General features: G+C 32.1%; 1 protein-coding gene across 1 annotated transcript; it reads left to right on the top strand.

Annotated features, from left to right (window-relative positions):
- Positions 1-3,947: 3,947 nt before the first annotated feature.
- LOC114729148 (mannose/glucose-specific lectin-like) lies at positions 3,948-5,500 on the top strand. The gene is made up of 5 exons (XM_028916120.1): positions 3,948-3,959; positions 4,257-4,460; positions 4,553-4,786; positions 4,899-5,096; positions 5,249-5,500. The coding sequence occupies exons 1-5, from the start codon at positions 3,948-3,950 to the stop codon at positions 5,498-5,500; spliced, it is 900 nt and encodes a 299-aa protein (XP_028771953.1).
- Positions 5,501-14,431: the final 8,931 nt, after the last annotated feature.

The following is a 14,431-nucleotide window of genomic DNA, read 5'->3' as shown; positions in this document are numbered from 1 at the left end:
TTAAATTAGTCAACTAACTCTTATATTAATGACCAAAAATAGCATTATCAAATAGTTTTAACCCCAATGTATGTAGTCATTGCCATTTTAATTTGTCTTACAATGGTTTCAACTGCACTTTAAAAAAATATGGAGAAAAAAAAAACACACACATTTTCATAATTCAGAAGATGAAGCCGGCTTGTGGAAAGGAGGAGCTAGTTGTATCTATCAAAGTTTCTAAAAGAAAAATTAAAAAAGAAAAATATGAATAAACTTTTTTTTTTCCTTCCGGTTCTGCATGCATTATATAGATTTTCAATATCTTATTTTGTCTTTAAGTTCATAAATATTGAATATTGTTTATGTCGGTGGGTATCTTCTTTATGTGCTCTGTGTGTGTGTGTGTGTGTGTGTAGACAGATTACAGATGGAATGGAGGCCGAAAGACAAAGCCAAGTTAAAAGACTGTCTTATTGATTTTTGATCTCTTTTGTCCCACAGAGAATGTGTACACAATGGTATGAACAAAGCCCACCAGTAGGAGAGAAAAGGAGAAAAGAAAATAAGGATAAAAAATGGAGAGGAAAAAAGAACTAGAGTGATAATGTTATTACTCTCTTATTTTTGGATGAAGTCATGACTGTCACAATTATAATAATATCTTAAGGTAAATATTATTGTTAGTTCTTACAATTTGGTTCAATTTTGATTTTGATTTTTATAGTTTCGAATAGTTAGATTTGGTTCTTATAATTTCATAAGGACTTGGTTTAAATTTAAACATAGGGAACAAAACTAAGACTCATTAAGAATATATGGACCATTCATTAAAGTACTCAGACCAAAAAATTATGAAACTATAGGAATAAAAAACAATATATTTGAAGCTATATGGAGCAAAACTAAAATTTAATCAAACTAAAAGGATTAACAATATAATGATTTATCAAAATATCCCAGATAGGGGCCAGGGGAACAGTGTGGCTAGCCAGTAATATTGTCATATCTATGAAAATTTATCGATTAATTAATATAAAGTATCATCATACATAAAAATAATAACATGGAAATTGATTTTTATTAATATACTACGGGAATTTAGCAGTAAATAACATACTACATAACAAAAGGTATGCACGTCTTGTTTCGTGGTATATTTAGAGACTAGGGTACTAGAAGGGTTGATTTGATTGCAATCCTATCGGACAGACTGATTTCTTCGTTAAATGTATGTTTAACTGAAATTCGAACACACCCGAAGATATATAATCAATTACAAAAAAATGCACGTTTAATTTGATGCCATTGATTAAATTCAACTTAATAAAATATGTACTTAGCTAGTTATAATGAATAAATATAGAAGACAAAATAGATTTGGGCCTTATATTTAGAATCAAATTAAAAGTAAAACTAGCTCTTATATTAAAGATCAGATGTAGTAATTATTAAATCCGTGGTATTCAAGTGGGACAAAAGGAAAGATTAACTTATTATAATCATCTTGGTGCTGCCCTAATGAATTAATTGCATCAAATTAAACATGCATTCTCTTAAATAATTGATTTAAAACATGAAGGGTGTGTTTGGTTTAAGTTGCGAAAATTGAGTTTGGTTGAAACTGATATATAGTGTAACACATGAGATAGATGTGAATTTAAATTCATAAGGCATTTTGGCATTTATAGTGTTATCCGGATTTTTTTTTTCCCAAGAAAATCATGATTTTAGTTCTTATAATTTAATTGATTGGCTTCAAGATGAATCAAAATAGCCATGAAATCAAATAATCTAATATCTCGCCACTATAACTTTAATAACAATATCATCCCCCCAGAATCCTTCCCTATCCTTTTCTTCTAAAATACTACAATACAAGACTTTCATCAATTTCTACGCTGTAGCCCCCATAAAATATTGCTAAATCCCTGTAGTTAAATCCCCATAGTATGTTAATTAAAATTAGTTCTAATGTGATTATTTCTTACATTATGATACTTTTATATTAATTGATTAATCACAATTAATTTGTGGTAGATATAACTAGCCACACCATTCGTTTGGCCCTACCTTGGACCATATATATCGGACTTTTTGTGGTGTGGAGAAAGTACCATAACTAACATGCTCTAATAATATCAAAAGAGAATCCATCTTCATGGATGCAAAGATAAAAATGGCATGAATGAGTAGAGATGGCGATGAATCTTGTTTGATACATATTTTGCATCGAACAAAAATTAATAAATCAAGTAATGCAATGGGAACGTGATCATTGTGGGCATAGGAAAAAAGGACGACCGCCCAATGACAAGTTAGCTCTTCACGGGTTCGCAAAGACAAGTTCAAATGACGATGACTGCGTACATGCATCTTGGAGAAATAACCTATTTGATACTTAACGCACGTTTTTCAATTGGTTTAATTAACGAATGTTGTGGCTAGTTTTATCTACCACAAATTAATTGTGATTAATCAATTAATATAAAAGTATCACAATATGATACTCCTCTAGTCCTATTTATAAGGTTGAGAGAGAAGTTTTTTTGATCTTATTTATAAGTCCCCTTATTAAATTTTTACTATGAATATACTGTTTTGTTCTTCATTTATTATAGTATGGATAAATATTTTTTTTAGAAAAAGTGTATATATTAAATAGAGGTAAAGTTAAAAAGTTATTATATTTTAAAGAAGAGTTAATGCAAATTAAAATTTTTCTTAGTCTTTTAAAACATGTTTAGAATGCCCTACAAATACGACTAAAGGAGTAATGAGTTAAAATTTGTTACAGAAAGATAATAAGTGGCATATATTTAATAGGAGGAAAAATGATAAGAAAAGTTTAAGTTTCAAACAAAGATGATTTGCTTTTATATTTGGTATCAATGTACCTGGTCTTCAAATCACTCCCAGTCAAATGAACAGCCAAAGCGGGCGGGATTATAATTTTTTATGATATTAAATAAAACTAATTATTTATTAATTAAATAATTAAATATTTATGTGGTCAATTTATAGGCAGATTACAAGTGGAATTGGTAGTCGAATTAATTAATCCAATCAAAAATATAATGATTAATGACTGTCCTTAATTAATTCGTGAAAAACGTGTATAAAATATCAAATCTTACACATTTATACAAATAAATTTCACTCATGATCTCTCATATACTCTCTTTATAAATAACGCTATAGCTAGAAAATATTTATGCATCATATAAAATCATGATTTTGGTTCTTATAATTTCATTGAGTTCAAGATGAATCAAAGTAGCCGTGAAAATCAACCAATCTAGTCCCTCACCAGTATTACTCTAATAACAATATCAGCGTGGATCCTCTCAGAATCCCTCTCCCCCCTTTTCCTCTAGAGTACAAAACCTTCATCAGTTTACATAGTATAAAATCCCCCATAACATATTGCTAAGTTACGCAGTACTGTCTTGGATTCATAATATAATAAGTCGGTCAACTTCTCTCACATATTAAAGAAATGAAAATGTAGTCATTAAATTTGTCCTAAAATGATAAAATTTTTCTATTTTACCCTAAAAAATATAAAATTACATTTAATGCTATACTTTTATTATCTCTCATCTCTTAGGGGCAAAAGTGAAAAAAAAATCACATTATTTATCCGGACAACATTTTATATTTTGGACCACAATTTTGCTTCTAACCGATGTCATATATTATTATGGACCAGAGAGAGCATGTTAATTAACATCATATGATTATTTTTTATGATAATTTTAAACTAATTAATTAATCAATTATTCTGTGTTAGATATATAAAGAGCCACACCATTTCACTTGGCCTTATATGTTATGCATCGTGAAACCATGTATTTTTGTCTTAAGCGCACTGGAGACTATTTCGGTGTGGAAAAAAGACCATAGTAATATCAAAACAAAATCCATCTTCATGGATGCAAAGACAAAATGGACAATAATGATAAGAGATGGCGATGAATGTTATTTGATACCCCTCCGCTCCTTAATATAATATAAGACCCATGGGTCTTATATTCATTTGTCATAATTAATTGGCCTCCCAATTCCACCTATAATCTCTCTATAAATTGACCTCATTGAGGACATATCGATGCACACCAACAACAACCAGTTTTAGAGCTGCATATCAACGTTCGACAAATTCAACTGAGCAAATGGTATGTATGACACGATCTATCTTTCTATTCATGGTATTTCTCAAGGATTCATATGTTTCTGTGACTATTGTATTAACTGGTTTTTATTTTATTGGTCAGGCTTCCTTGGCAGGAATCATTTCGTTGGGACCGTGGGGAGGTTCAGGTGGCGACCATTGGAGCTTCAAGGCAAGCAGTGGCATAAGTGAGATAACCCTCTATGTAGACAGTAATGTTAAGTCCATTTCTTTCACCGATGGCAACGGTGATACTTCTGGCACATTTGGTGGCGAGAACCATAATGACTTGGGTGAAGAGAAAAAGGTGAGCTACGCAATAATATATTAATTAATACATCGCTTCCTTAATCGCTGGCCTCATCATTTTAATTACTTATCACCCTGCATGTATTGTAGATTAAAATTGCTTCGCCGTCAGAGTATTTCACAACTATAAGCGGAACTTATGGAAAGTATGCTGGACTGACTGTAATCACCTCCCTGACCTTCGCCACAAATCTCACGAGTTATGGCCCTTATGGAAAGACTACTGGTGATGAGTTCTCTATCCCAATAGCAGACAGTGTCGTCGTTGGGTTTCATGGCAGATCTGGTTACTACCTTGATGCTCTTGGAATTTATGTGCAACCAGTAAGCAATTCATTTAACTAAAACATGCTCGCATGTGCAAGTCATGCATTAGATTTTACCCTTCTTCATAGATTTTGTAGTGCTGGTTTGCTGATATGGATTTCTGGTGCAGGTAGCTGGAAGCATTTCGTTGGGGCCATGGGGTGGCGAAGGTGGAGAAGCTTTTGATTTTAAAGTGGCAAGTTGGATAAAAGAGATAACCATTTATGATGGACAATGTATCAATGCCATTGCTTTTAAGGACGCTAACGGAAACGAGTATGGAATGTTTGGTGGTCGTGATCCAAAAGATGCTGGTACCAAAAAAATAGTAAGAGTTTTGAATTTATATGTGGCCTTTCTACCATAACAAATCAAATTATTCATATTCATTTCTATGATTTATCTTCTTCATTCGCCCAAGCTATCTTTTTCCTGAGGTAATAACAGTTTACATTACATGGCGCAAATGATAATGTGCAGATTACAATCGATGGGTCTTCTGAGTATCTGACATCCATATCTGGAACATATGGAACTCACAAAGTGAAGACGCCTGTTATCACCTCACTTTCGTTCGTAACAAATCTGACCACATATGGACCTTTTGGAACTGTTAAAGGAACTTCTTTCTCCATACCAATAGAAGGTTCTTTCGTCAATGGATTTCATGGAAGACACGGCTATTATCTTGACGCAATCGGCATCTTTGTGAAACCAAAAGCCGTAATCTAATTTCTTATATATCAAGAGATGACGGAAGTCTATAAAATCAATGTGAAAATAAGGCTTGTTATGGCCAAGAATGATGTTGGGCGTTGATGTGTTTAGTTGTCTTGTCAAGTTATTTGCAAGGGTTTTTCTAACTCTCGCTTTGCTCAATTTCTTGATGGGTGTATTATGTGTCCGTATCGTTACTTTGTTGAATAATTGTACTGCTTTGTGAAATTAATAAAAAAAAGCATTATTGTTATTGTTTGATCTTATTTATGTAGCTTTAATTTCACACACTCTTGTTCTCAATACAACAGTTAAAACCTTATTTAATTTAAAGTTTAAAGAAAAAAAATTAGGAAACGAGAACTTAATTAGTTACATTGCGATTAGATAAAAGTACCCTAAGAGAATGTCTTGTCGGTGTTCACTAAAACAATGTAATGAAGCATCTGCCAGTGAAATAAGTCTTTTATGAATGGATCAATCTAGAAAATTATCTTTCTGTAAACAGTCGCTGGAAAATTCTCACTTATCTCTATAAATACTATCTCCCTTCCTCATTGATTTACCCCATTTCTTTTCCTTCCTCTCCTCTTCTTTTTTACAATTCTCTCTTTTCTTCTTGCTCTCTCATATAGCAGTTTTTTCCCTCTTATTTATATGGTAAGATGATGTTTATTTTGTAAATCTTAGTTTCTTTTATTTATCTTTATTAGTTTACTAAAATATTTATTTATCTTTTTTCTTTCAGATTTTTCTTCTTTATATTTGTCATGCCCTCCTCAACTAATTCAACCCCTTTTCAACATAAAAGTTAAGGTTTAACACTACAAATTATCTCATCTCCAATTCAACTATCTTATTAAATTAAATTAAATTCAATTCAATCCATTTGACACAATCATAATTTAATTACTTATTATTTATCTCAAAATTTAAATATATAACATGTAATACATTAGTAAATAAACATATTAACATAATTCTCTGATATAATCTATTTAATGGTTTTTTAATTAATAATATTATATTTTATAATAATGAAAATTTTGAATTTTATTTTTTCTGCTTGGAATAAATTTTGTAGCGGCTCAGAAACCATTAGAAAAATTTAAAAAGCGGAAATTTTTTTGTAAAATTTAAATTTGGTTCCACCTGGCACCAAATTTCTAGTCGTTAATAACCACTAGAAAGTTTTGACACCAATTTGAAAATTTCGTTTCTTGGCAAAATAAAATTTCATACACAACTTTCTAGCAGTTCTTGGAACAGTTACAAATATTTTAAAAATTTTCTAGCGGATTTAAACAGCTATAAATATCGTCGCATTCTCCTGCGCCTGCTTGTTTCTTCTAGCGGTTAATGTAACTGCTAGAAATTTTCTAGCGTTTTGACCATACTGTGTAGCGGTTCCCTTAACTGCTAGAAAACTGTTTCTCACATTTGATTTTCTAGCGATTTTTCTAACCGCTACAAATGTTGTTTGTAGCGGTTAAAACTACTAGAAACGTCATAATTTAACTACTAGAAAATACATACTTTTTTGTAGTGAAAAGAACTTATGTGGGATTTGTTGTGGTCATGTCACTAAATGGTATTGGCATTCATATTAATGAGAGTTTCTTTCATGAATGGAGTTAGTAAGAGGAGTGTCATATCCCTTCTTTAGGTCTAAAATTTCAAGAATAAACCTAAACTTAACAGGTCATTAAATCCAATTAAGCAGGAGTCTTAGAAATGTCATGAAAATATCCTAAGGATTAAATCATAAATTAAAAGTTTTTCTGAAACTAAGACATAAATACTTTTTAGAGACCACAAAAAAGTTACGAGGGCTAAAGTAAAAGGGGATAGGGACCTAAATGTAAAGGAAGGAAGCTCTGAGTTATTAAAAAGATAAAAAGTATTGATGGAATACATTGTAAATACTGAAAGTTAAGAATGCCTATATGTTGTGAAAAAAATATTATGAAATTACACAATAGTACCCAAAACTTCAAAGTTATCCAGAAGGGTTCGAAAGGGTTATGAGTTATTTAAGGATCTTCAAGAGATGGAGGATTACATGAATGGCAAGTTATGATGTGGTTAAAAATATAATTTTTGAAAGCTCAGGTCTTAACAGTAATTACTCAAAAATTTAGGTAAAATAAGAAAATGATGGGTTTTAAGGTCTATTTGAGGTATTAAAGTTCAAAATGGCACAAGAAAAATAATAGAAAGATTATTTGATCAAAAGTTTAATCAGGCGTACAAAGTAATATAGTTCGGCGGCCTGGCAAGTTGATGTCTAAATTCTAGTTAAATTGAGAGCATGATAGCAGCCCCGATACGGCTCAAAATGATGCTATTCACAAAGAAGGAAGAGGAAGAGAAATTATCATAATGAAGTCCTAAAGTATTTATGATTAAGGAATTATTTATTTTAATTAGAGAATTTACTGTGGATGAAAGGAGATTAAACTTGATAAGGTAATTAAGGTTAAGTTAACTAAAGTTAAAACACAATAAAGGTCAGTAAAACTAACCATTTTTGGAGAGATATAACCATAGTTAATTAAAAAAAATTATAGCTAGTAAAAGTAAGGCTAAAGAAAAGTAACTATAGTTAGCCAAAAGTAATCATGGTTCAAGAGGAGTGATGGCAAAATCAGACAATTGTATCACATCCAAGCCGGAAGAGGGAGTTTAAAGTTGATCATAAGGGTCCAGGATGAAAGATTAAAATGGATGGCTAAGATTCATGATTGAAAAGTAATTTAAGTGTAATAACTACAAGTGAGGTCAATGAAGCATGAGTGATGAATTTTTGAAATTAATCTACAGTTTATGTTTGAAAGACAAAGCAAGTAGAAAAAAGGTAAGAAATTGTATTGATTGTCATGACTCAAGACCCATATTATATTTTTACTATGTAAAAAATTACAAGAGCTTTCAAAAGAATTTTATAATACCATCATATGATTTTTCTAAAATTAACTATGACTTTTAAAATTTAGACTAAAAGGTGAAAAATTTTAAATGAGTTTCAATTAACAATTCGCCTAAATCATAACAATCTCAAGTACATAATCCATATGTTAAAATGATCCGCGTGACAAGGAGACTGTTACATTATTGATACAAAGGGCATCTATAGGAAACCAAAAGCATCCGTCTAAAATTTTGGTACTTTATGGCGTTGCCATAGCTTGATCTCATATGCAGCTCCAACTTGTGACCCGAATATGGTTATCATGGGACAAGCAGCAAAGTGATGAGAACGATGATTCCTACAAAGATTTGTCTAAAAAATTTTGGTCAACGAAAAGACATGGTGAATTCAATTAAATTAAGCGAAGCAAATTTTTGATGTGGAAGTGCCTTGAGCAAGCTTTTAATTAATAAGATACCTGTGCTTAATTTTTAAAAAAAATGAGATTGTTAAATCTATTTTGAAAATTAGAAAGTCATTAAAGGCGAGTGATTCTTTAACTTCGAGAATGAAATGGGACCCAGCAAGGATTATATATTAAAAGATTTCTTTAGTTTACGTGCTAAAGTGCATGGGAAAACGAAAAGTGCTCTTCAGGGAAGAGAAATAAATAATATGGCTCAGTAAAAGGTGTCATGTAACGTTACAATATAAACTAATTTAACTTAGAAAGATAGAATTTTTTACTCTAAAAGCCAGAAACTTGTTGAATCAGTGATCAAATGCACCTAATGGGTACTAAGGCCCATTTAATGAACTTGGTTGGCAAGGCTAAACCATTTATTATTATTATTATTATTTGCTTTATAGAAAGCTAAACCATCCTTATCAAATCTGAAATTAGTAGCTGAAGTGACCTAGAGTGTCCATATTTTTTTTTCTTTTTGCTAACCATAGGTATCTTCCTATTAGAAATAATCATGTTTGAGGTAGTGTTGGGCACTAAATATGAGTGTCTCTCCTAATGAGAATCAAACATTTGTTCACCATATTATGGGAGACTAGCTCATTCCACTAAATCTAATCTTTATGGGCTGAGGTGTTGATATTTGACTTTTCAAAAGTAGCCATTTGAGAATTCTTCTTTTTCTATTGGGGGAGAGGCGGGAATGAGAGCCCAAGTCTTTTTGCATAAAAAAAAAAACTTCCAATTTCAAGGCCTAGCCCTTGAAAAAAAAAATAGACTTAAACAAATAGCATGATGGCCAAAACTTATATTTTTGTTTTTGTTACGTATAAATATCCTCCTATTAGAACCAATCATATTTGGAGTACTAACAGACATTTAATGTGAGTACCTTTCCCAACAAGATTTAAACTTTTTGGTTCAAAACGTTGTGAGAGACTAACTACTTTTATTATACCCAATCCGTCTTGGTCCAAACCTATATTGTTTGCTAGAGGCATGTTTCATGTAGATATTTGGATGTGTCCATGTGCCCACATGAATGCTAGCCTCACTAGTTATGTCAAGTTATAAAGGTCAGCCAATGAGTTCACAACGTACAAGCCCTTTACATATTCCGTATGCATACTTGCTCCAACCTCTCCAAAACAACCTACGACATATGGAAGTGCAAGTACAAGCATTATAATTACCTTTTGAGAAAATTCATGTATTATTTGAGGAAAAGAAAAGATTAGGAATGAAACGCCTTATCATTATACCCGATAGTGCATCAAAGAAAAGCATTTGGAACCACATTTGTTGGTCACAAGATTAGAAAATCAAATTTTCAAAAACTTTATTCTCGGGTTACTATTCACAACAACCCTTAGAATTTTTTGCCAACTTTGAAAAATCATAACTAATTGCAAAAAAAAAAAAAATCAAAATACAGTGATTCCAAGTTTTATTTGAAGCTCTATTAATTCTTTGCATGAAAAAAATAGTCATTGGTCTCATTACCTCACCATTCGAGTCCAATTTTAAGCCAAAATGATACTGTTCATTTGGTCATTTTTTAATTTTTCAGAATTTATGCTTAAATTTGGATAGGCATAACTTTTTGCACAAAACTCTAATTTTAACAAATTACCACTCAGCTTAAAACTTAAAATGAGATCTATTAGTCTGCCAAAATTCATGACCAATCTCCACCAGTTACTTAGATTCATGTGAGTACCAGATCTGACCCTTATTAGGTCATCTTTTTTATCCCCTTATTATGCCATTTTTTATCCCCTTATAATTCATCATTGTTCAAAGGTGTCCTCAAGCCAACTCCATTTTCTTTCCTTTTCCAATTGATAAGTCAGCCCCTAGTTGATGTAATTTAAATATGGAAGGGGTGAGATTTCATAGAAATCTCAGTAGCAATGAACCACAACAAAATATCAACAATACAATACATATCCTGCTATATATCAATACACATCTCATGCGTCATTATACTCACTATGCATATCTCATGCGTATCATTTCATCATCATGTTATGAAAAGGAAACATGCCATCATGCTATTCTATTTCACAACTTAACTATACATATTGTCGGTCATTGAACGAGACCTCCTAATCAACAACATATCTAAGGATTGGGTTGTTGACAGAGCACGATGGCGTCGTGTGATTCATGTAGCCGACCCCACCTAGTGGGATAAGGCTTGTTGTTTAGTTGTTGTTTAGTTGTAACTATACATATTGTCAAGACATCAAATGTAAAGAGTTTCATACATCATAACACATCTAGCTTAATCACTTCATGGCATAACATAAACAGTTAAAAACACACAAAACTTGTTAACACTAAGTTATAGGTTCTTGCTACCTCTTTCATGCTTTAATATTTGCTTCCCTTCCTTGCTCTTGGAGCTCTCCTCTTGCTAATACCAATTGCTTATTAAGCATTCAAGAGGGTATTCTCATCCCTTTAACTTTTATTTTAGGGTTTTAGTATCATCTTCTTTGACTTAACCTCCATATGCTTTTCTTACATGATTTTTCATGTAGAATCCATATATGAACTTAGATTTATCAAAATCCAACTCCTTCCGCCCATTTCCAACTTTGGTTAAGAGGTACCCTATTGAATTTCAAAATTTTCATTTTCAATTTTAATGCTTCTAAACACATATTCTCCATATATCCTCACACAATTTCACCTACCAAGCTCATTTGAAGCATCAGAATAACAAAAATCAAACCCTAGCTTCAAGAACTAGGTTGGCCAAATGGTACCTCTAGGTTCATATACAAGTTGGAATTCTTTCCAAAACAAGGTTTAAACACCATTTTCCAACAATTCTCTATTCCTTAATCCATACACAATCCTCAAATCATTCATAACTCAACATTAACCACTTTAGGAAGCATCTAAACTTAGGGTTTTCATGCTCCAAACTCCATCAAAAGCATATTTAAAACCACCAAATCATAAAGCACCATACACTAGAAAAAAATCCAAGCTCTTCCCTTAATTTAGCTCTTGATTTAGCCTAAGTTTGGCTTGATCTTCTTCTCACCTTGGCCGAATTCTCTCCTCCCTTTTCACTCTTGGGCTAGCTGCAAAGTTGGCCTTGAAGGAGGGAAGGGAGTATTTATAATGCAAGCCCATTTACTCTAAGGTAATCTTTTAATTTCACCACTTACTTTCACTATATAACACTTGTTCAAATCTTGCTTCTTTCTTCTTTAAGATCGTGCCACATATGGCCCTTAGGTGTCCTCTTTATTGAATAAAGATGCCACCTCATAGGATACCTCAAGTGCCACCTATCACACATGTGAAGATATCACTATTTTTTATTCATAATTTCATTCTTTCAAGTCTAACCTTCAACAACATGTATTACTCCATTCATGTTCCCTCATCAAATTTGTCTTAAAATAGGAAAGGAAAATAGGAAGAAATTCGTGCTCCTTCACACCTTTGACTATTCTTCCACTAATTTTACGATTTTACATCTTATCAAGTACTTTTTCAGGTCCTGGCTTACTTGATAACCCTAGGATATGTTCTGTCGCCATTTTTTCATTACAGTTAACTTCACATGGTATTATATAAGATGCCTAAAGAGAGAGTGATGCTCTTCCCTTATTTTTCTATTAAAATATTTAATAATATTTATTTTGGAGTAAATTTGACTGAATTCTCTCTATCAGTCCACAACCCTGAGAATCTGTCTTTGGTGCCAATACTACCTTTTCATCACAGGAAATTTCTCTAATTTTTATTAAGTCAAAAGTCAACCCATAAACGGTTTATTTTGACTTTCCTGGGATAGTGTATAAATAGGTTTTAAATTTTGTTAAAGCTAGCCTCTTCACTTTCTAGGGACAAAATCATTTTTAAAACCTATGATAATTCCTCCAGTATTTATTTCCCATTTTTTCTCAATTATTTGAGGCCTCCTCATAGTTTAAATAATTCAATTTCAGCTAATATTCATAATTAGCTAAAACCTGTAGAATTTCATCAATTTGCTTCAGGGGTATTTTCATCATTTTTAACCCCATATGGGCCTTAAAACCTCGTTTCCCTTTTTTTTTCAAATTTTTTGGAATTTTTCTAAAATTTTTGGGCGTACTTTCCACCATTACCCTTTTTGGCCCGAAACTTTTCGAATTTATGATTAGGTCTCTACTTGAGTTTAGCCTTAAAAATCATCTCATTGAGGTTCTCAGTACAACTTTCAGCCCTTAATCATCTCCAATTCCATACTCAACCCCCTTGAAACTTCATCGGATTCTCTAACTTGCCTGTCTCATGGTTCTAAGAAACTCTTACTTTGCAATTTAGTCCCTATGAATCTTCTCATTCTTTTTGGGAACTTCTAGAACTCTTGTTAAAAGATGTTTGGTAACTTGTCTATTTTAGGCTATTTTTGGTACTTCTAAACCTAAAATCTGGGATGTTACAAGTAAAATATGAAGACAAAAAGGAAAAATGGCATAAATTGGGTGGTAGATGAATTGAGCAGATATCGTACTAATTTTTCCGCTGCTAGCCTAATATGTTCAACCATAACACATCCAATTTTTGGGAGGAATATCCAAATTCTATCTTTGACATTATCACACACAAGCAGCAATATTAAGAAACCATGTGATCTCACCATCAAACATCATCAAAGGGGAGAAAAGGCATCAAACCCTGACATCACCTGTCAATGCGCAAGGAGCAATTACTACCTCAAGTTCTAAATATAAAAGCCAAACAAGGTGTTTATTTTGATCCGAACTAAAAGACCTTAATTAACTTCATCTTCCAAATTAATAATTTTTTCCCTCAAAGTATCCTTTTTTATTATACATAGTAAGGGGTTTTCCTTTAAAAGGTAGTTGTTACAATGCATATAATTAGAAAATTTATTCTAAGAAAATCAAAACACATTTGTTACAAATAAATAACTTAACTAATTTCTTTAATATCAACTAATTAGTTACCTAACTTTTATATTAAGGACCGAGGAGAGCATTTCAGTTTCTTTAAACAAAGAACTACATGCTTCTTGACATATATCTCTTCTTAAGAGCAGAAAATTAGAAAGCATAGCTTTTGCTCTGTTTCATTCCAATCACAAAAATTTCTCCTACCCAGAAGTAGGGGAAACAAAAAGAATAAAGAAATTATAAACATGTAAAGAGGTAGCATGATTTTTGAAACCAAGTCTAACCTTTTCAAATAGATGACGAATGCACAATGGAAATGAGCTCTTAGCAATTTGATCAATGTCCTTTAGTGATATCTGATCATACTCCCTTGGCTGCAGAGAAAAGGTTAACTATGAATGGCCAGTCAAACCTATCGGTGAGTATGAGTGCCTTGGATAAGTCACTGCGGAATAGTCTGGCTACCAATCGGACAGCCTGTGGAGGAAGAAGAGAAATTATAGAAAATTAAAATTATTCCCAACCATTAGCCCTTGAAGAGACAGAAATATAACCTTGATTTATAATTAATACTTCCCGACCAGGCACAAGCTCTGGGACTTCTCAAAGAGGTTGAAAATGTGAGAATATGCATTTGGTGG

This window comes from Neltuma alba, unplaced genomic scaffold (genome assembly GCF_004799145.2).
Source record: "Neltuma alba isolate B1F8T4 unplaced genomic scaffold, ASM479914v2 tig00012607_pilon, whole genome shotgun sequence".
Taxonomy (NCBI): Eukaryota; Viridiplantae; Streptophyta; class Magnoliopsida; order Fabales; family Fabaceae; genus Neltuma; species Neltuma alba.
This window is presented reverse-complemented; position numbering and strand designations above follow the sequence as displayed.

Coding starts and splice junctions, on each gene's coding strand:
- LOC114729148 (XM_028916120.1), top strand. Junction 4,461..4,552: donor ACTTGGGTGAAGAGAAAAAG/GTGAGCTACGCA, acceptor CATGTATTGTAG/ATTAAAATTGCTTCGCCGTC. Junction 5,097..5,248: donor ATGCTGGTACCAAAAAAATA/GTAAGAGTTTTG, acceptor GATAATGTGCAG/ATTACAATCGATGGGTCTTC.